The following is a 19744-nucleotide window of genomic DNA, read 5'->3' as shown; positions in this document are numbered from 1 at the left end:
GGAAAATCGGATTACCTGGAGAAAAACCCTTGGAGCACAGGAGAGAATAAATGCTCACATACATACATCGTGCGACGCACCACCCGTGCTTCCCATGAATCAGTCGGAGAGCGGAGAAAGGTACATCACTGCAACTAGAGTAAATCTACCGTGACCTCTAAGAACCCAAGGGGCCGGGAATGCAAGGCATAGATACACGTACACGCATACTAGAAGGCTTCCAAAATAACTGCATAATTCATAAATACATTCATGTAATCAATGCCAAGATGTATTACATCATATTTTATTGAATTTCATATTAAAAATTCTAATTCCTTGTTAAAATATAACAGTCTACATAGCATTGTTAAACAACTGATCTTTATATACCCGATCACCAACGCACAGCGTTCGACTTGCATTATATTTTTATAATTATGATCATCTATGTAATATGTACTCGTAGTTAAAAGAAGGAATTTTTCAGTTTAACAAAAATTCAACTTTTTTAGCAGGACTGATAGAATGCGTAACCATTCCAATCATAGGAAACAAGGTATAAACTATTCTTGGGGTGCATGTTACGTCATAGCCGCCATATTGGTTGACGATAACGAAGTATTCCTAGCCTGCAGAGCAGACGTTCTTTTGATGGGTTTGAGGAAGAATCGGGGTTTTGGGGTTCCTGTTTCGAGCAAGGGCCCAAACCCACAAGAACGCCTGCTTGGCAGGCTAAAGCATTCCTCATTAGCTTCTCTTGTTAAATCAACTAACATGGCGGCTGTTGGAGGGATTTTGAGTCGTGGGCGCACTCCAAGAATATATAATGATTTCAGTTGCGAACTATAGTTTCTTCGCAGTGCGATAACATGACAAATGAGTGGAAAATGAGTGGACACGCATTGGATATCCCCAGGCATGTCCTCTCATTCCCCGTCAAAATTTCGTCATGTCTTGCTTTCGTCAGTAAAATACTGATGTTCGGACAAAAATCTTTACACGAATTACTCTATTTACAAAGAAATGAGATTCCTAAATGTCTTGAACCAATTAACGAATCCAACTCCCCTTAGTTACCATTACTATGTCAATCAGCTAAAACGTATGGCTAAAGTATCTCAGAATCTAAAAATCTGGTCGCGCAGGAAATTTGTTACAAATTATTGTTGTCTATATATGAAAACACTAGACAAAAGTCCATGTAATCCTTATAGAAAACAGGGCAGGAATTTTTATTTGTTTGTGGGACAAGATTTAAATTCCACTGAGAAAACTGCTGCAACGGTGAATGGTTGACTATAGAGACCTTTAGCATGACGTTCTTGCTAGGTACCGCAAACCTCAAACTGCAGTCCGACGTCAGGCGTTTTCAGTCAAATATTCGATATTTAGCAAGGTGTCATCACGAAGTTGTTGCTGGAAGAGTGGCCATATTGAATATCATTGATGCTGAGTGATTGCTGGCGTGGGACTGATCCCTAGCGGTCAGCGGTAAACCTGATGATAAAGGTCTCTAATGTCTTAATAGGTTTTGTTAACGCTAAAGAACCCACGATCGGGAAGCACTGGAGCGAGAGAGCCTCTTAGAACCCAGGGTACTAAATGTCCGAGTCGGTGCATGGATATTTCAAGCTATTGTTCTGTTGCCGAGAAGACGCGTCCAGTAAGGGGGCACACATTCTTGTTGCGCGCGCAGTGTACGTGTGTTAAGACTCCATTTGGGTATCGAGCGACGGCAGGATCGTTGAAGGGACGACGACATGCTTGACATAACCTTACAAAAAAAAAAAGACAATGTCAATAAAACCAAGAAACAGGTTTATTGCGTAACCATAGTGCAGAGCTGGACCCACTTTTATCGATGCGCGCGGGGAAGACGAACCGAGTAGCGGAAAGAGACTGGTAACTTTTGTTTACAGCCTATTTCATATTGTGCATCTTGCGCATCTCAACAAGAAAACTGCAATAGCTCGTAACAAACCTTTCTTCGTTTATAGAAAAAGTTCCTTTCTGACTTACAACGCTTGCAACTTTAACCTAAAGAAGAAAGAGAGAAAGAAATAAAAGAAAGAAAATAATCAATATTCGAATCAGTTTGAGTTCATTTAAATTCTTGCGTAACAGATTTTAGAGGTTTTGCACCATCACGTGACGGCAGCCATGTTAGATGGCTGGAACAATACAATCGTTTTGCATGAGATAGAATTCAATTCCCAAGAGCAAAGGAATTTTATTGTTCAGCCATCTAACCACAGGCAGCCCAAGCTGGATTATGGGCGTGGGCACATGATGGAGCAAAACCTCTATAGGGTTAAAAAATAAATAAAAACGGGAGTTTCACTCCAAAGAGGCTGTTTTTCTGACACTTTTACAATACACTTCCAGTATGTAGCATCAGTTGGTTTAGTTGGCTGGCCTGTTGTGCGGGAGAAGAGCACTGGCCTCAGTGTAAGACCTGACCATTTCTCAGGGTCTTAAAATATCTAAGCAGAAGGTACTGCCTTTGCTCTACAAATATCTGCAAATGGTTAGACCTTTACCGTGGCTCGGAAGACCATACGTAAAAATGGAGGTGCCGTCTCAGGCCCACAAGTTTATTAGTTGCGACTGTCATGTTTCACCCTCTCTAAATAAAGCTAGTTAAGGTAGGATCAGATGGGTCAAAGGCACAAGCATTAATAGTTTACCTTTAAATGATTTTGCTTTTCTAGTTCGGATTGAATTCTTATATTTCTACTTTTGTGCAGACTTGAACGAACAGAACCGGTAAGGAAACGAGAAAGGACACCTATGGACCATTCTTCTGGGATCAGACGAAGTACCTAAAAAAATTTAGTAACCAATAACTTAGTAGAATACAGACACTATAAGTGTGTAACATAAATACCACTAAATACTGCTAAATTGTGCTAATCCTATTGTTTTCTATTGTTTAATTAGCACTATTTACTACTAAATAGTGCAAAGTGTTGCACACTTTTAGTGTTTGTACTCTAAGATACACTATACATAATATATTTTTTTAAACTTATATTTTATCGAGCCTAACTCACAGATCGAACCCTGAAACAACCTCTGGGCTGATCTAAGTCAGGGCATGGCTAACTCACAGATCAAACCCTGAAACAACCTCTGGGCTGATCTAAGTCAGGGCACGGCTAACTCACAGCTCGAACCCCGAAACAACCTCTGGGCTGATAAAAGTCAGGAATCAAGTCAGTTAGCGTGTTGGTTTTTTGCGGAGGGAGAAAAATCCCAATTAAAACCCTCGAATCAAGGAAGAGGGAGACCAAACAAACTCTGCTCACATGGGTTGCTGAGTCCAAGGAATCGAACCCGAGACCTCGGAGGAGAGAGGTGAGTGATAATCGGATAATATGCTACGTCGCATTTTTTTGACATTAAAGGAAAAGCGCGCAATAAAGTCTTCATATACTTACTTCTACGGTATCAAAGTCTTGCATATGAGAGTTTAATAGTGATATAGCAGGTTGGACGAATGGTTCTATGTCTCTGTCGATAGAAAAGCAAAACAGTTGGGGGACGCTTTAACACTTACATGGCGCCTTTTTCGTGAAAATTCAATTGACTGATGAAGCTCCCTCAAAACAGCCCCATAATGCAACGCATTTCCACTACTCCCAAACGGCTAATTTCCAATCTCGTATCTAGAGCCCTTATTTCTTACTGCGCATGCTCGACGAAATAATTAGTGGAGCATGCGCAGTAAGAATTAAGAGCTCTGGGTACGAGTTTGGCTTATTTCAACAAACGCTAAAGAAACTTACTTGTCAGGCTTGAGATAAACAAGAAGTAAGGCATGGAATAACTTGGCACGGTAGTTTTGGTCACGATCCTAATAAAAATATAAAAATGATAGTGTAAAGTAAAAGCAAGTTAAGGATGGTGCTACTATTGTTAGTGCGCACACTTACTGCGCATCTTTATCGAGGGAGAGTGAACCACCCGGTGAAAAAAGCTCGAAGAGGGAGAGACCTAAAACTCTTCTCACATGTGTTGCCGAGTACAGGAATCTAACCCTAGACTTCCTAGGTGTGAAGCCAAGCGTACTACCGCTACGCAACCTTCGTTTTCCATAAAGATTACCTTTGAGTTGATGTTACAGTATCTGACAGCACCCTTGAAATCGTTCAATTTGTACACAAGGATTTTCAGTGCTTTATCGTGCTGCTCCATCTACAAAAGAATATTCAAAGACGTGTTAGCCTTACTAACAGTCCATTGGTACACTTACCCATGCCTCAGTTGCTTATTAAGTAATTCATCAGTTCCCTTCTCAATCGTGAAGAAATAGAAAACGCGCGCTGTGTTGGCGGGCGAGAGGTGAATGCACCACCACTTCACCACCCATTTCTTCCTTAAGGGAATTACCAGTAAAGCGGGGAGAAACGTCCATGACTGCAAATTATATCTCAGTACCTTTGAACAAATGAATCCCTCTCTAAAGACGATTATTGTTATTGAATGTGAAAAACAAAAGCAATACAAATATATATACCTTTCCATACAGAATGGCAGCTTCGGCATCCAGATCGGAGTCTTCGGTGATTTTAGATAAAATATGAGATACTCTATACAGCTTAGACATCTCCAGCAGGTTCCTAAGTTTCTCTCTATGTTTATAAACAAAAGAAACGTCTATTTAAAGTTTAGTTTAGAGTATTATATGTCGTGAGAGTTTTGCGCTGAATAAGTTTGTACACCCTCTACTGAATAGTAAGTGTACAAGGTAGTAATTGTACAATTCATTTTCATCTTGTGTAATTTTTTATTTGACATAACCAACATGTGAGTTGAGAGTTGTGTGCATAGAACATTGAATGTAGTGGTAGATCCCAACATCAACATGTGAGTTGAGAGTTGTGTGCATAGAACATTGAATGTAGTGGTAGATCCCAACATCAACATGTGAGTTGAGAGTTGTGTGCATAGAACATTGAATGTAGTGGTAGATCCCAACATCAACATGTGAGTTGAGAGTTGTGTGCACAGAATATTGAATGTAGTGGTAGATCCCAACATCAACATGTGAGTTGAGAGTTGTACACATAGAATAGTGAACATGTAGTGGTAGATCCCAACATCAACATGTGAGTTGAGAGTTGTGTGCACAGAATATTGAATGTAGTGGTAGTGTGTGTGAGTGACAGTGGGCCAAAACCCACTATAAAAAAGTGATTTTTTTTCAATTTTATAATCAAGTATTATTTTTAAAGTAGAATCACCGGTAGCTATAGTTTCCTAGTGTTTGATGGCATGCTGTCTTACCTTGCCTTCTGTATCGTCTCTACTGACGAGGATGGATCTCTTCTTGCGCTGAACACTTGCTCCAGATACAGAAGAGCCAAGTGAGTGTGAAACTTTTCTTTCTGTGAAAAGAAATAAAAAGAAATTTCAAAACTCCATTACCAATTTATGTAGAAGAGGGGTTTTGTTGGAGTACGAAACGATACGACAAATCCGTATTTGTACTGTAGCCCTACCGTATCTTACCGTAGCCGTGGCCACGCGTTCTGATTTGATGAATTACAATGACAATAGGAAGCCATTTCAATGTTACGGCATGTAGTAACGTGTACGTACTGTAAGTCATTACCGCATGTTTCCCACTCATACGATAACCATTATTATGGGAAGCCATTTCAATGTTACGGCATACCCTACCGTGTACGTGCTGTAAGTCATTACCGCATGTTTCCCACTCATACGATAACCATTATTATGGGAAGCCATTTCAATGTTACGGCAATAGTACCGTGTACGTGCTGTAAGTAATTACCGTATGTTTCCCACTCTTACGATAACCATTATTATGAGAAGCCATTTCAATGTTACGTTAATCGTACCGTGTACGCACTGTAGGTCATCCCATCGCTAGGACTAACTTCACATCCTACCAAAGCGATCAAACAGCGCGCCGTCACGGTCACGGAGCAGCGTGTACAATCCGCACTTTATGATTTCACAATTGTTAATTGTTATTTTCAAGGATTAATACTTACGTCTATTTTCTTCGTAAAGATTAAAAATTCTAAGTATGTGATCTGGGCCACTGGAAATTTCTGTTGTAGATATTCTACGATTCGGGTGTGTGTCATGCTGTCGTGATGTGGTTCATTTGAAGGTCTCTCCGTGAAAACCTGTAGAAAACGCGGGAAAGACTGGGATTACACAGTGATTCTTGCAATATCGATAGATAAAGAGACAAACGAAGGAGTGGGTGAGAGGATGGGTGGGGATGGGGTCAGGGAATGAATGAATTAATAGAAAAGATGGAGTGACGGAATAGAATGGATGGACGAATGGCTGAGATAAATGGAATAAACACTGCGCGTTCAAAATAACATCCAATTAACGCCTTACTTTGATTGCAATTTCCTGATTCTTTTCCAACAACCAAGGAACATGGTTCCACAACAGATCATAATCCTGAACACTGGAGATAAAATTCGGTAAAAACTCATAGACTTATTACTATAATTGTCCTTTTTGAGCGGATAAATCTAAGGGTATAAGGGGACATTACTGGGACCTAAACAAGTGCCCGTAATAACAGTGCGTCTGCATTAAACAGGTTCCACTGTACAAACTTTTATTTAAGGGTAAGAGGACATTACTGGAACCTAAACAAGTGCCCGTAATAACAGGGTGTCTGCATTAAACAGGTTCCATTGTACAAACTTTTATTTAAGGGTAAAGTGACATTACTGGAACCTAAACAAGTGCCCGTAATAACAGGGTGTCTGCATTAAACAGGTTCCGTTGTACAAACTTTTATTTAAGGGTAAAGTGACATTACTGGAACCTAAACAAGTGCCCGTAATAAAAGGGTGTCTGCATTAACAGGTTCCACTGTACAACCTTTTATTTAAGTGCACCTTCTTACCTGCTTAAGAAACTGGCAACACAAGGCAGACCTGGAAACGTTTCATCGACCAGTTCTCCAAAACACAGCCTAAATAGAAAATATTTATCGTTAGTTAATAAATTTGCTTTTTCCTTGCAGAAAGAAGCGTGCTTGTTGGATCAAATAGGATAATTTCCGCAACCTTTTCCCTTTAACTATGGAAAATCTCGCATTTGGGGGAAACAGCAAAAGCATCAGTAAAAGTAAAAACTATTGAGCAGCGTGAAAAATCACAGTACATGTTGTGTTGTGAACATAATGGTGCAGTTTACAAGCATTTTCATTTGATGACAGTGATGTCGAACGCAGCGTGACTGGTAGCTGTTTTCGCTTGCCGTGCCGTGCCGTGCCGTGCCGTTTGAATAATCATCAGCTGATTTTGCAACTGAAATAGAGTTGTTTTTCCTACCTTTTCCAAAAGTCGAGAGCTTTTTGAGGTTCGTTGTGGTAGATATGGAACAGTGCTGTGGCGTGATATCGCTATAACAACAACATCACCTTCATCAATGATACAACTTTATCCTCGCAATCACCATCCCCACCACCCACAACAATATTCCCATCGTCATCATCACCACCACAACCATCATACGCCATATCTCATCATGAAATAACTGCTCTAAATCTCGCGTTATGATTGGTTGGGAGCGTGTGCTTTATGAGAGCACACAGCACGTACGCGCACATTCAGTTTCGTCATTCATGTAATTTGTATTTTATAAAAGACATAAAAAACTTGCTTGCTGTGCTGTGTGGAGTTATAAAGCACTTGGGGATTGACAGAATACTTGAGAAGTGTCGAGATGCACTCCGCTACGCGTCGTGCTTCTCCTAACACTTCTCTCGTGTTCTGCCAACGTGCTTTATAACTGCACACAGAACGCGTGCGTTTTTTATTTCTTCTGTGTGATACCTTGTATTTCATCAAACATGGTTCTGTATCTTCTACGGCACAATAGTTTTCTGTCGTGACCAGCTCAAGTAGCTTTGGAGAGTTTATTTCTGCATACAGTTTTAACAAGGCAGTATCTACCTCCTATATAGAAAGAAAAAAAGAAAGAAAGAAAAACACAAACTAGATTAACTAATTTCTTGTTTGTTTTCAATTTTCTCTGAATGAAGTTAAGTTTAAACTCACCACTTTACATTCCACATAGATTTGCCTCCGCCGTGAATCTTCCTATAAATATATAATAATTACAGAATTTATTAATGTATTTTTGATTGCATATTGTAGTAAGGAGCTTGATTGATTCCACTGACTCAGCAAGATCAGGTTAAAAATGATATCTGTTCTGAGAAACCAGACTTACTAAAAATGACAGAAGAAAATTCTTGGCTTCTGCCATGAATGTCTTGCTTCCTTTCACTGAAAAAAATGAATAAAAAACTGACTCACAAAAGCACTATACTTCAATGTAATCCCAGGAATCAAGAGAGTCAAGCACTTACCTCTCACCTCTGAGGTCTCAGGTTTGATTCCTGGACCCAGTGGCGGATCCAGGACTTTTTGCAAATCTCGGCACAACAATAACGTTCTCTTGCATTATCATTTTTCCCATGAGGCACATCACTGGCCTAGGGGCGCTCCTGATAAGGATAACCTATCCATATCTATCTAGTACCATTTATTTATTTAAAAAAATATAAAAAATCCAAGGTACCAGCCGGTAGGGGGGTTCATTTGCACCCAATAAACCCCCCCCCCCCCTAAATCCGCCACAGGGACCCAGCACCACAAGTGAGCAAAGTTTGTAGTCTCTTTCTTGATACAAATTCTGCTCGATGTGATGCCCGGTCCAGGAATCAAGCCTGAGAACCCAGAGGTGAAAAGAGAGTTTGTTGGGTTTCTTCCTGGATGCAAACACAGAATTATTACTAGGAAAAACTTACTCAAACCATTGACATCTTTGATATTATGCAGATCTCTGGATGGAAGGAATGTCCAGGATGATATAAGTAATGAAGGAAAAAGTACTATCAACTGAAAGAAAATGCAAGGAAAAAATGTATCATAAATCTGAAAAAATTTCCAAATTCTTTTCCACTTTACTTTTTGGGTTGCCTGTGCTAAATGCAGAAAGGAACGGGCAGCAATTAGGCCCCGTCCACACGTATCCGGAAATTTTTGTATCCGCAAAATATTTTTTGCAGATACGAAAATGTTTGCGTCCACACGCAGCGTATTCGAATCGTTTTCACCTTCCACACGTATCCGTTTTCGTAAAATTTGAGGATACGGATACAAAAATTTGAGGACACGTGTGGACGCAACGCGTATCCGCAAAAAAAAAAAAAAAAAAATTGCGGATACAAAAATTTCCGGATACGTGTGGACGGGGCCTTAATCTCAAACTCACCTCTCTAGGGTCCAGCCCTCCATCGATCATCAGCTCTCCAGCATCTCGGAAACATCCCTCTGAGAAATAAATAAACCCTGCTTGTTGTTGCACCTGGCTAAGAAGCTGCAAAAGAGTGTTGTAAATCATGTTAATTAAATCTCAAACAATGTTTAAAAAGTCATTAGTTGGGGTTAGTACGCGCGCTACCATTGGTCAGAAACCATGTTTGATGAGGGTATCAATACACGCTTGCATCATCCTTTACAAATACATCAGAATAATACGCTGGGTTTTTTTTGTTTTTTGGCGTGTTCGTTATTTTATAAAACAGATCAAAAAACAGTTTTCCGCTATGCGTCGTGGTTTCCTACGCTCCTCTCGTGTTCTCTCAACATCCCGTGTGTTTCGATCAGAGTATCAAGCGCGGAAAACTGCTTTTGATCTGTTAACTAAAAATTTTTATTTTCTCATTTACAGTGAGGACACTCGTACTGTGAACTCTGCGAGTTTTTTGTCACTTTTTAAAAATGCATACTGTAAATTATCCCCTGAGCCAATCGATTGGTATTGGATTTATTTTGATCACTCAGTGTACAGAAGAGTAAAAAGCTAAAACCTAGTGTGAACTGCGTCGGTGTTTCTAATGAAACAGTAATGACAAATGGGTAAATCTTACACAGTGAAAAGATGAAAAAACTCAGTGTACAAGTATTTGAACTCAATTTTTCATTTAAAGGGTTTGAAACGTAGAAGTTCAGGAAATAAAAACCCCAAAGTGTTCATTGTTCGAGTGTCCCACAACAGTAACTCAAATATAAATTACTGTTAACAAAAATAATACTGTTTGGTTGACCGGGCTACATACATTACTGTCTCTTTCACTGCCTGTTTCAGTTTCCATGGCAATATGAGCAAGATGAAGAGCCTCATTGACTTTCTTTTCTGCTAGAAGCATTTCAATCTGAAACAGAAATTTAGAGATAAGTTAATCCCACAGCTTTTTAATGTTTCTATTATTTCTTCCTTTTTCATCTATTGTAGTTAATTTATCATCCTTGTCATTCACCATTTTCCATACATCGGTTCACTGGTCAAACACAAAGCATTCAGTCGAGGTTGTAAGGTTCAAATTTGAATAATCCTTTGAAAGTACCTTGGAGCCTCACTTGAGCGCTTTGTGTTTGACTAGTGAACCAATGTATGGAAAATGGTGAATAGTATTTAATTCAATGGCAAACGAACATGTGGCCCTCATTTCATGATCAAATAGTCCTTTTTAACTTGGGTGTAATATTTTCACATCTCAGACCATGTGTCATTCCCTTGAGTATCATTTCTTTGTTTGATAGTTATGCAGAAGAAGGCACATGAATATGGATACCATTCAAACAAAGAATCTTATTCTCTAGGGAATGACACATGGTGAAGATGTGTTTGCGAACATATCATCTCTATATTATTTTATCATTAATATATCTATACAAAACTTTACCTGTTTCTTGTAAGGTAATTGTACCAAACAGTACAGTTCTTTGTTGGAACAAACAAAAACTTTGTTTTCATAATTAAGAAGTAATTTTCCACCCTAAGAGCACAACAAGTTTAAAATAAATCAGTAGTTGTCTAAAACATCAAGTATTGTTAGATAGCTATGAAATTGGTTGAAAGACGACCACGTGACACTAGCTAAATCTAAATGTATCTCACTGGGAAAAAAGTTGCACATGACAATAATCGTGAAAATAAACACGTGCACATGATCAGAACGTGAAAGACACTGGTGGCGTGATATTTTGCCTTGTGAAGCATCGAGACTCTCAAGAAAACAAAATCAATTCCCTCACGACCAGACATTAAGTTTATAGTAGAAACTTCTAACCAGCTTCTTCAATAGCCCTTTTCTGAGCTGTGTAAGAACAGATCTACATGTAACTTATGATTTAGTTTGGCTACAAACAACACCAGCATTGTGAACATAAGATGTTATCAATCAAGCTAGACCATTAATGCACTATGTTTAGGAACTCAAAATGGGTTGATAATACCAAGATGGCCAGAATATCTAGTAACTTTCACACTTTAATAAACAGAAATTATATGCCATGTGGTCTAGCTTCAGTATAAACAACAAGGTATATATGATGTTCAAACAAAAGATGTTCGTACTCAAGCTAGACCACAGTATACCAAGCTCCCTATTCTAGGTGTGTTACATTGGAAGATAAGAAAAAACTGTTTCAACAGAATTCTGTATTCCTGCATGTATACCCATCGATCATTACCTTGAATGTGACAGTTTGTCTCTGAGCTTTGTTGTCTTGACTAACAATACTGTTCAAAATCAATAAAATAATATTATCATACATAGCATAAATTAGAACAAATGTTTGTTGAAAGGCAAGGAATATCAGGAGCTGCCAGTTAAATCTATTTTTTTTGCTGTTGTTGAAAAATCAGACTCATTGGAAGCAGATCATTCATTCCTATCCTGCTTGCATCAAAACAATTAGGTTTTGCTGTAAAAAATGGTGAAACCTTTCACCATGGATTGACCTATGGCAGAATAAGGTTAGAATAGATCTAATGTGCTCCCATCCATCAACACCCTACAATTACACACCTGGACATGGAAGTAAATAAAGGGATAACTTAGGAATATATAACAGGAAAGTCAATAGAGGCTTTGCTTCAACATGTGATGTCAGCCATGACAGGAGGCAGGAAAAATTGAATCTGGTCAACTCTGTTTTACACGAGAAAGAATTCAGTCTCCCTGGGGGGAAAAGACTATTGTTGTGCATCCTGTCTGAGTTACACGAGAGAGAATTCAGTTTCTCTGGGGGGGAGACTATTGTCGTGTGTCCTGTCTGATTTACACGAGAAAGAATTCAGTCACCCTGGGGGGAAAAGACTATTGGCGTGCATCCTGTTTGATTTACACGAGAAAGAATTCAGTCTCCCTGGGGGGGAAAAGACTATTGTTGTTCATCCTGTCATGGCTGACATCACGTGATGCTGCAAAGCTATTGTTGTGCCTCCTGCGTAAAGCCTCTAGTTGTACCTGTAAATGGCTATAATATTGGTTCCAAGTGCTACTACATATGGGAATGAGTAACCTAATGCTTCAACACTAAATGACCAGGTTAAAGGAGCTCTTTGTGACGTCCCTTCAGATGTCACAAACATTCCCATCAGATCTGTCGGTCCATTCAGAAGAAACTCTTCCTGGAAAAACAAGAGTATATATGGTACCGCCATTACAATCCAGGGTTCCTGGCATTACTGCATGGCAAATAAAGAGATTTCTTTTCCAGAAGAATAGTGAATTCCTTTTCAATATATGTTATATACATATAACACGACTCACAGCTCATTGAATTTTACAAAATCTTAATACAATTTACTGCAAAGAATCAACGCATGTAAACATGGTTATAGTGTTACACGTTTCCTATACATGCAATGCTCAACTTGAAGAAGGTAGTGATGTAATGTAGCGTATTCCAGTTGCTGGTTCAAGCCCTGCGGTCACCACATGTGAATTGAGTTTGTTTGATGTGTTGTTCTCTCCTATGCTACGAGGGTTTTCTCTGGGTTCTCTGGTTTACTCCCTCAATAAAAATCAATATGTGATTTTTTGTGATTTTTTTCATTGTGTGCATAAAATATAAAATATTAAATGTAGTGGTAGTGCCTTTGAGTGAAAAGTGTCCCCAATTAGTGCGAAAGCATTAGAATGACTAGACACTTAACTAAAGTGATTTTTTAAAAACAATTTATTTTTTTATATCATGCAAAAATGATAACATTTTACGACAATGTTGTACTCACAGTTCTTATTCTCATGATCAGCCCCTTGGTCCTCTCTGCTTCATAATGGAAAAGCTCTTGTACCTTACGATATAACAATAATTTGTAAAATATGTATAAGCAATAATTATTTATTCAAAAAATAATGATTTATTTTCATACTTCTATGCATAGGCTTTTGTACGTTAAACCCACATGTACATCAAAATACATTTTTAATAATTAAATGAGGACATACTTTTGCGTTTCCATGGTAATAAATATTCCTGGAAGCACCGTATCTTAACAATTTCCTTGGGAGCATGCCCTGGTCTTTCTCTGGTATTTTGTATAGGCAGAGGTGAGATTTGTCTCCCCCCCCCCCTTTCCCACTCATGTCAAATTCCTAGATCTGCCCCTGCGTGTCACTATACTTTAACCTTTAACTTATAACTATACCTTTGCATTCAATGCATTCACCATGCAATATCGATACTGATTGGACAAAGCAACACATATTGCACCTGCATCAGCAGCCTGAAAAGCAATAAAACTGGTATTAATGCGCAACATCCAGGCTACAAAAAAACCCTTGTTTTTATTTGTGCTTTTCTGCCTGATTTAAATTGATTCATATGATTAAACTTTAGAGCATCGATTGAATGGGAGACTCCAGACTCCAAAATTTGCTTGACGAAACATAACTCACATCTTTAATTTCAAAATTGTCCATATCCATTCATTTGAACATTAATTTATACTAAAAAGATTAGACCTTTTGCTGTCATGGTCTAGGAGGTAATAGCACATTCCCTACTTTCAATGTTAATAAACAAGTAATGTTGTTGCTCACCATGAAGAATGGTGGTTCGGCTAGTGTAATTTCCTTGAGCGGTATTATTTTGTTTTCTGTTACAGAGACAATTTGAATGGACTTCTTTCTGGCAATAGAAATACAGATCTAGAAAAAACATTAACAAGTCAATATGCAGAATCTCAAATAATACGACATTGCTATGGTGTATTGAGGGGCAATTGAGAGCCATAAATGTCCCGATGTACCAGGGGGGACTCCAGGTTAAAAGTATTGGGTACTCGTCAGAAGTTTTCTAAAATACCCCTAAAAGATACCGGAATTCCTTTAAAAAAGGCGTGGTTGGACATTTTTTTTGGCCCTAAGAGATACCCTAAAAGATAGCAAGAAATGCCGAAATTCTAAATTTCAATTTTAACACCCTAAAAGATACCAAATTGCTGATTTTTACCCTTAAGAGATACAACAAGCATACCAGATACATACTTTTAACCCGGAGTCATCCCCAGGGATCCCGGGATCAATGTATGATTAAAGAAACAATTGAGCAAGAAAAGAAAAAAATAATCAGGAAGAGAATTACCTCAACAGCAAACGGATCAAAATTATTAGGATTTTCATTTTTGGCAATAAAATTCACCTAAAAACGAAGAGAAAAAAAAACCAGAATTTAACATAGTGAAAATTTTTATGATTTAAGACAAGTTTCAGCTCATTGACCTGCAGGAAAAGAGACTACACCTAGTATATGGTTGCAGAAGAGAAAAAAGGAAACTTACCCCTTTTAATTTGTCTTTAAAGCCTGATACAATGATCTATCATAAAATACAAATGAACGTTTGTCAAGCAAAGCCAATGCATAACTAAGGAGCGTTTTTCTACTTTTCCAATCAAAATCACGAAAAATAAATACTAAACATTCATATTTAGACTAAAAGAGGCTGTTTGCTGGTATTTTTGTTTGGTTTAGGCTATTGTTGAAAAATACCCCAAAAAGTCACTTAGGCCGTTTTCATTTTCACCCCTTGTAAACAATCAAATCAGTGAAGATAGAAGTCAACCAATATATACAATGTATATAATTGTAAAATTTTATAGGAAGAAAGTATTTACCTCAAGTTCAAACATGCTGAACATAAGAATGATGCCTATAAATGAAAAACAAAAATAGTACATGATCGCAGATAAAAATATCCATCTCTCCCAACTCCTACACTGTATAGAGCTTTTAAGTGGGACATCAATCAAATGAGTGGTCTCATAATGATATTTCTTTTTTTCTTGGTGATAGGGTTTGTTGTCCAAAGTCGTAATTGTTTTAGGGGATTCATTTAACTTCTTTTTGAGTCCCAAGGTAATGGCATTAATTAGCCCAATGTAAGGAACTACAAAAAGGATTCTGGAAGTAGTCATATCAAGACACAATAATGTAGCCTGCGTAATGGAAGACAAGAGTCATGGGAGGTGGGGGTGTGGTGAAGAGAGGGAGACAGCTGCAGCCTTCACCCAACCCTCACCCCTTTTGGGCCATTACGCAGGCTGCAATAATAAAAAACAGAGAATTAACAATCCTAGCACCATTAATGCCAACAAACTTTTGAACAACTCATAACAACAGTAATATCTATATATCATATGACCCATATCTGCCCGGGCGCGCGCTCTTACAAAAACCTTTGGGAAAATGGCATGAGCAGGGCCGTATGGCTTTGAGCGAGCAGGGCTGTACGGATCTGTACGGCCCTGCTTGAAACCCGCAACCGTATTTTCCTTCTTTTATTTTATCATTTTTCTTTTCATGAGGGTCATATGATAAAATGCTTATTGACTGAGTTAGGTTGGGCTATAGGGGAAAATATTTGGCTCTCGGTCATTTGTACGCACCGAGCAGCGCTCGGTCCGTACAGCATCACCTCGAGCCAAATATTTTGCCGTACAGCCCTCCCACTCAGTCAATAAGTACATAATATTTTTACATACCATCACAAAGAACCAGCAGTCTATTAATGGTTGGTGCTGTTACTACTTGTTGGATAGGCTTTTTCTGTTGGTAATTCAAAAAGACGCATCAAAATCTAACTAGAAGACTAAAGGAATGTCCTGCAGTTGGTGAATGTGTGCATGGAATTTAATAAATTTGGAAGAGTCAGAGAGGGGGAAGGAAAAAAAAGGCGCACTATGAAATTTATTTTTCGCAATAATTTCCAAGAGATCTCGAAACAGGACAAAAAGTTGTATTGATTATTTTGGTAGTATTAATAAAGAAGGCTAATGGGAAGTCTTTTGTTAAATACCAACAACATGGCCAAGACGATGTAACATGCCAAAATGTTTGCATGTAGTGCACTCACCTCTGGGGGAGGGAATCGATAAAACTTGAAGAGTTAAGCTAACTACATGGTCCCTAATACCATCATGATGATGATGAGGTTGATGACATGCAAATGAAGTATTGGTTTTCTGAAAGCTTTCTTGTTTGCTACATTACCAACATCTTACCATGCCAATATGCTTATGAGTCAGAAGGCTGCATTGGAAAGTAGTTCTTCCAAGAGGCGACACAGTGTCATCAAACACATAATGGAACACATAACTGTGGAGGGAGCATAACAATGAATATGGTCTACATTCAAATAGAGAATAAGAAGCTAGGAAACTAATGGATGCAATATGATACCCAGTCTCGCACATCATTGAAGCCCCTAGGGTTATACTTTTGGCAGCATAATTGTATCAGCTTGTAGACTGCAGAACCCAATTAACTTCTTGCTAAAAAATGTTACCAAACCTACCAGTCTGCTGTACCAATGAATAAATTCTGTGCAGCACAATCCAGGCATTCAATCTAAAAAAAAAGAAATCAATTCAGATCTAATTAGCTGGCTCTTCTTTACTCCAAGAATGGAGGCCCCTAGCCTTTAATAAGCCCCCTTCCCCTGCCCCCTTCTAATAAGTCCTCAGTCCAAAGGCACTGAAAAAGAATAAGCCCCCATTAAAATGAGTCACTGCCATCATTTTCACACCTATGATATTCATGCACCAGTCAACATAAATCCCCCTCCTTCAACCCAGGAAGTGCAAGGAATTTAGAAAAACAACAATATTTGATGATGGAAACTGTATTAGTAATCAAGGTATTGGCAAGATTTTCTTCCTCGGTAGTCCAACCAGTGAGTCTGGATTTGACATTTAAGGGGGACTGAGACCAAATTGAATTGTCTCAGCATTTAATAAAACCTTTAATGACAATGTAATGCAAATGACTCAGCTTTACTCCCTGGTAGCAGGGAAAATAGGGACAATTTGCCTGTCAACAATATCCCAGGAATCAGGGCATTAACACACTTTGAACAACTCAAATACCCAAGTCCCCACAAGGGGCCGCGGAACAAGGGGGGCTGGGGGGCTATAGCCCCCCCAATAATTTTGCCATTTTGAATTTTGTGCAATATTTCCATGAATTGAGTGCGAAAAAATATGTTTCCAATGTCATTTAAAATGATTGAAATCGCATTTCTGAGAGCTGTGATTTCAAAATTTCCAGGGGGGGCATGCCCCTGGACCCCACTAGTTGATCCCACCTTTAGTGGTCAATAGCCCCCCCCCCAATACAAAATATGCTCCACGGTCCCTGCCCACCACTTCCTTGGTTCGGGGCCAGGATTTACATTGACTGATGCATTACATGGGAATTAGGGGTATATATACTTTGGAGCAATTATAGAATACCCCACAAATGATATGCAGTTGTTGGAACTCTTTGTAGAACGACGCATACAACGATAGAAGTCATGGTCATTAAGTATTATAAAATAAATTAAATAGTACGCACGCTGTGATTGGTTGATAGCCATGTTTGCATGAGGATATGTAAACACAGTTGTGACGTCACAACTTTCGTGTTTTCCCGGTACAAGTTCAAAAATTAAAAATTTACAGTTTCTTTTGAGGAAAAAAACGCCCCCAAAAATGTATTTTGAAGACGAAGTTCCAAATTTTGACTTGTGTCAGGGCCACAGGCATAACCCTATGGTCTCATGCAGGTCTTTCTGATCGTAATATCATGACAATCTCTCGTTGGTCACCGCAAAGAGAATTCCCTAAGGAGCTACAACACACGTCCTTCGTCCTTCTCATGATTTAAATGCACCGCCCGATAAAGAATACAAGTGTTTCAAGGAAACAGTCAGCAGCTTCAAACTTTTTCCAGCGATAGCTCTTCAGCTCCACAAAATATCTTCTCGAGGCAAGACGAAACAATCAACTTCGCTGCCATGTTTTCTCGCTGTCAAATTGAGCAAAACCACGTTTCTTTCAACCGAGAATTCCAGTCACAGTGACACTTGTTATCCACTTTTGATCACTTTTGTAAAGATAATTAATTCTGAAATCTTTTATTAAGATTTCTATTCAATCTTTGGACATTTCTTTGTATTTGTTTTAAAGTTTTAGAATGATAAATGTTTAAAATAGCTAGCGATTCTTTCTCGCTTCACATTTGCCTCCTTGGCGTTTATTACACGAAATTCGACAGGTTAACGATCGAAGTTCGTGATGTATGGAGAATTTGTATTTTGATATAAGAATCAAATTCAAATAAAGATTTATTTTCTTGCAAGTGGTAATGCTTTTCCTTATTATTTATTTTATAAAAGCAATAGAAAACTTTTTCCCCTGTGTTTACATAGCCTGATAGCAACACTCGGGGGGTTGGGAGAATTCTCGACAGTCATGCAAACCCTCGACTACGTCTCGGGTTTGCATAACTGTCGAGAATTCTCCCAACCTCCCATCGTGTTGCTATCAGGCTATGTAAACACGGAAAAAGTTTTCTATTGCTTAATGTGCATATGATTTGCTATACCCTAAGTATACCCTATTATTTCATCACGATCAGACCAAATTTAACTAAATAAACTTTTAAAGCATAAAATATATAGGTAATATTAGGCTATATAGCTAGGTACTGCATATTATTTGTAATGTATAAATATATACACAAAATATAAAAAGGGCCAAATTGAGAAATTATACTAATGTATATTAAAGCTAAATCAGAGCCAAGCTAGCCTTCTTAAAGCTACGCTTTAATTTTAAACACCTAAGCTTACAGCTGTAAGCTGAGCTTTCAATTTATTATATTAAATATTTCAAAGATTTAGCTCGATTTTATTACTATCACTATTTTGATTGTTTTACCGTTTTCGGCTTGTCAGAAGAAGACGTAGCTATCTTCTCTAGCACAGGAATGAGATCAAAAGCCTTAAAGCTCATGTTGATCGCTTAGTTCTTCTCTCTGTCAGATTCAAACCAAGAACGTCCGCCATCTTGTCCACAAACATCACAGTCCTATCTTCCATCATAAGACATGCGCCTACAAAATCCACAGGAGGTCCGCACATCGCACTTGGGGAGCCAACCTGAACATCAAATATTTAAAACATTTATTTGAATTCTTTATGTTTAAATGACAAAAGACTGAGTGCTATTGTGAGTTGAATATTGTGAGTGATATTGTGAGTTGCTTTTATTCAAAACATGATATTTGGCGCAGTCTGCACTGCCAATATCGTGACTGCTGAATGATCTCTGATTGACTGTGAGTCACTCTATCCGTTGACCGACCTCTTGATAATCTTTAAAATTTCCTGGCTAGATTTAAGAGTAGTCGGAGCGTTTAAATTAAATCTCCCTGGCCCTCGCGAAGGCCGGGGGGAGGGGGGGCTGAGGTTGGGGGAGGGAGAGGGGGCAATCTTGTTTCCTTCCCTGAGTGAACCCTGCACTTTTTCCTTGGCTTTTAAAGCTCCCCTTCATACATCCACTTTAAATTTCGATCTCCTCGCTATAAAGCTAGTTTATTGATTCATTCCTGCACGTTATCCTTTCGCG

General features: G+C 38.6%; 1 protein-coding gene across 1 annotated transcript; it reads right to left on the bottom strand.

Annotated features, from left to right (window-relative positions):
- Positions 1 to 270: 270 nt before the first annotated feature.
- On the bottom strand, positions 271 to 19246 carry LOC116300884 (transforming growth factor-beta receptor-associated protein 1). The gene is made up of 31 exons (XM_031709850.2): positions 19055 to 19246; positions 16648 to 16700; positions 16355 to 16448; positions 15836 to 15899; positions 14969 to 15003; positions 14635 to 14670; positions 14439 to 14495; positions 13895 to 14002; positions 13501 to 13578; positions 13084 to 13146; positions 12314 to 12477; positions 11535 to 11583; positions 10745 to 10837; positions 10118 to 10213; positions 9271 to 9375; positions 8804 to 8894; positions 8224 to 8279; positions 8049 to 8090; positions 7824 to 7946; positions 7320 to 7390; positions 6890 to 6958; positions 6367 to 6439; positions 6006 to 6143; positions 5272 to 5372; positions 4502 to 4616; positions 4090 to 4179; positions 3771 to 3838; positions 3423 to 3495; positions 2670 to 2804; positions 1964 to 2019; positions 271 to 1756 (listed from the first exon to the last, which is right to left on the bottom strand). Exons 1-31 carry the CDS (start codon positions 19127 to 19129, stop codon positions 1615 to 1617), a joined length of 2613 nt encoding a protein of 870 aa, XP_031565710.1. The 5' UTR covers positions 19130 to 19246; the 3' UTR covers positions 271 to 1614.
- Positions 19247 to 19744: the final 498 nt, after the last annotated feature.

The sequence above is a fragment of the Actinia tenebrosa genome, unplaced genomic scaffold (genome assembly GCF_029948245.1).
Source record: "Actinia tenebrosa isolate PJP-AT-01 unplaced genomic scaffold, QUT_ActTen_1.0 PGA_scaffold7__59_contigs__length_16204524, whole genome shotgun sequence".
NCBI classification, from domain to species: domain Eukaryota; kingdom Metazoa; phylum Cnidaria; class Anthozoa; order Actiniaria; family Actiniidae; genus Actinia; species Actinia tenebrosa.
Note: the sequence above shows the minus strand (reverse complement) of the source record. Positions and strands in the feature narration are given on the sequence as shown.

Bases quoted from the DNA above. Each gene is read 5' to 3' on its own strand.
- LOC116300884 (XM_031709850.2), bottom strand. From the start codon at position 19,129: ATGAGCTTTAAGGCTTTTGATCTCATTCCTGTGCTAGAGAAGATAGCT. The intron at 7,391-7,823 runs GTATCACACAGA...TTGTTGTTATAG, and splicing joins CATGTTTGATGAAATACAAG to CGATATCACGCCACAGCACT. The intron at 3,496-3,770 runs GTAAGTTTCTTT...TTCTATCGACAG, and splicing joins GTTTATCTCAAGCCTGACAA to AGACATAGAACCATTCGTCC.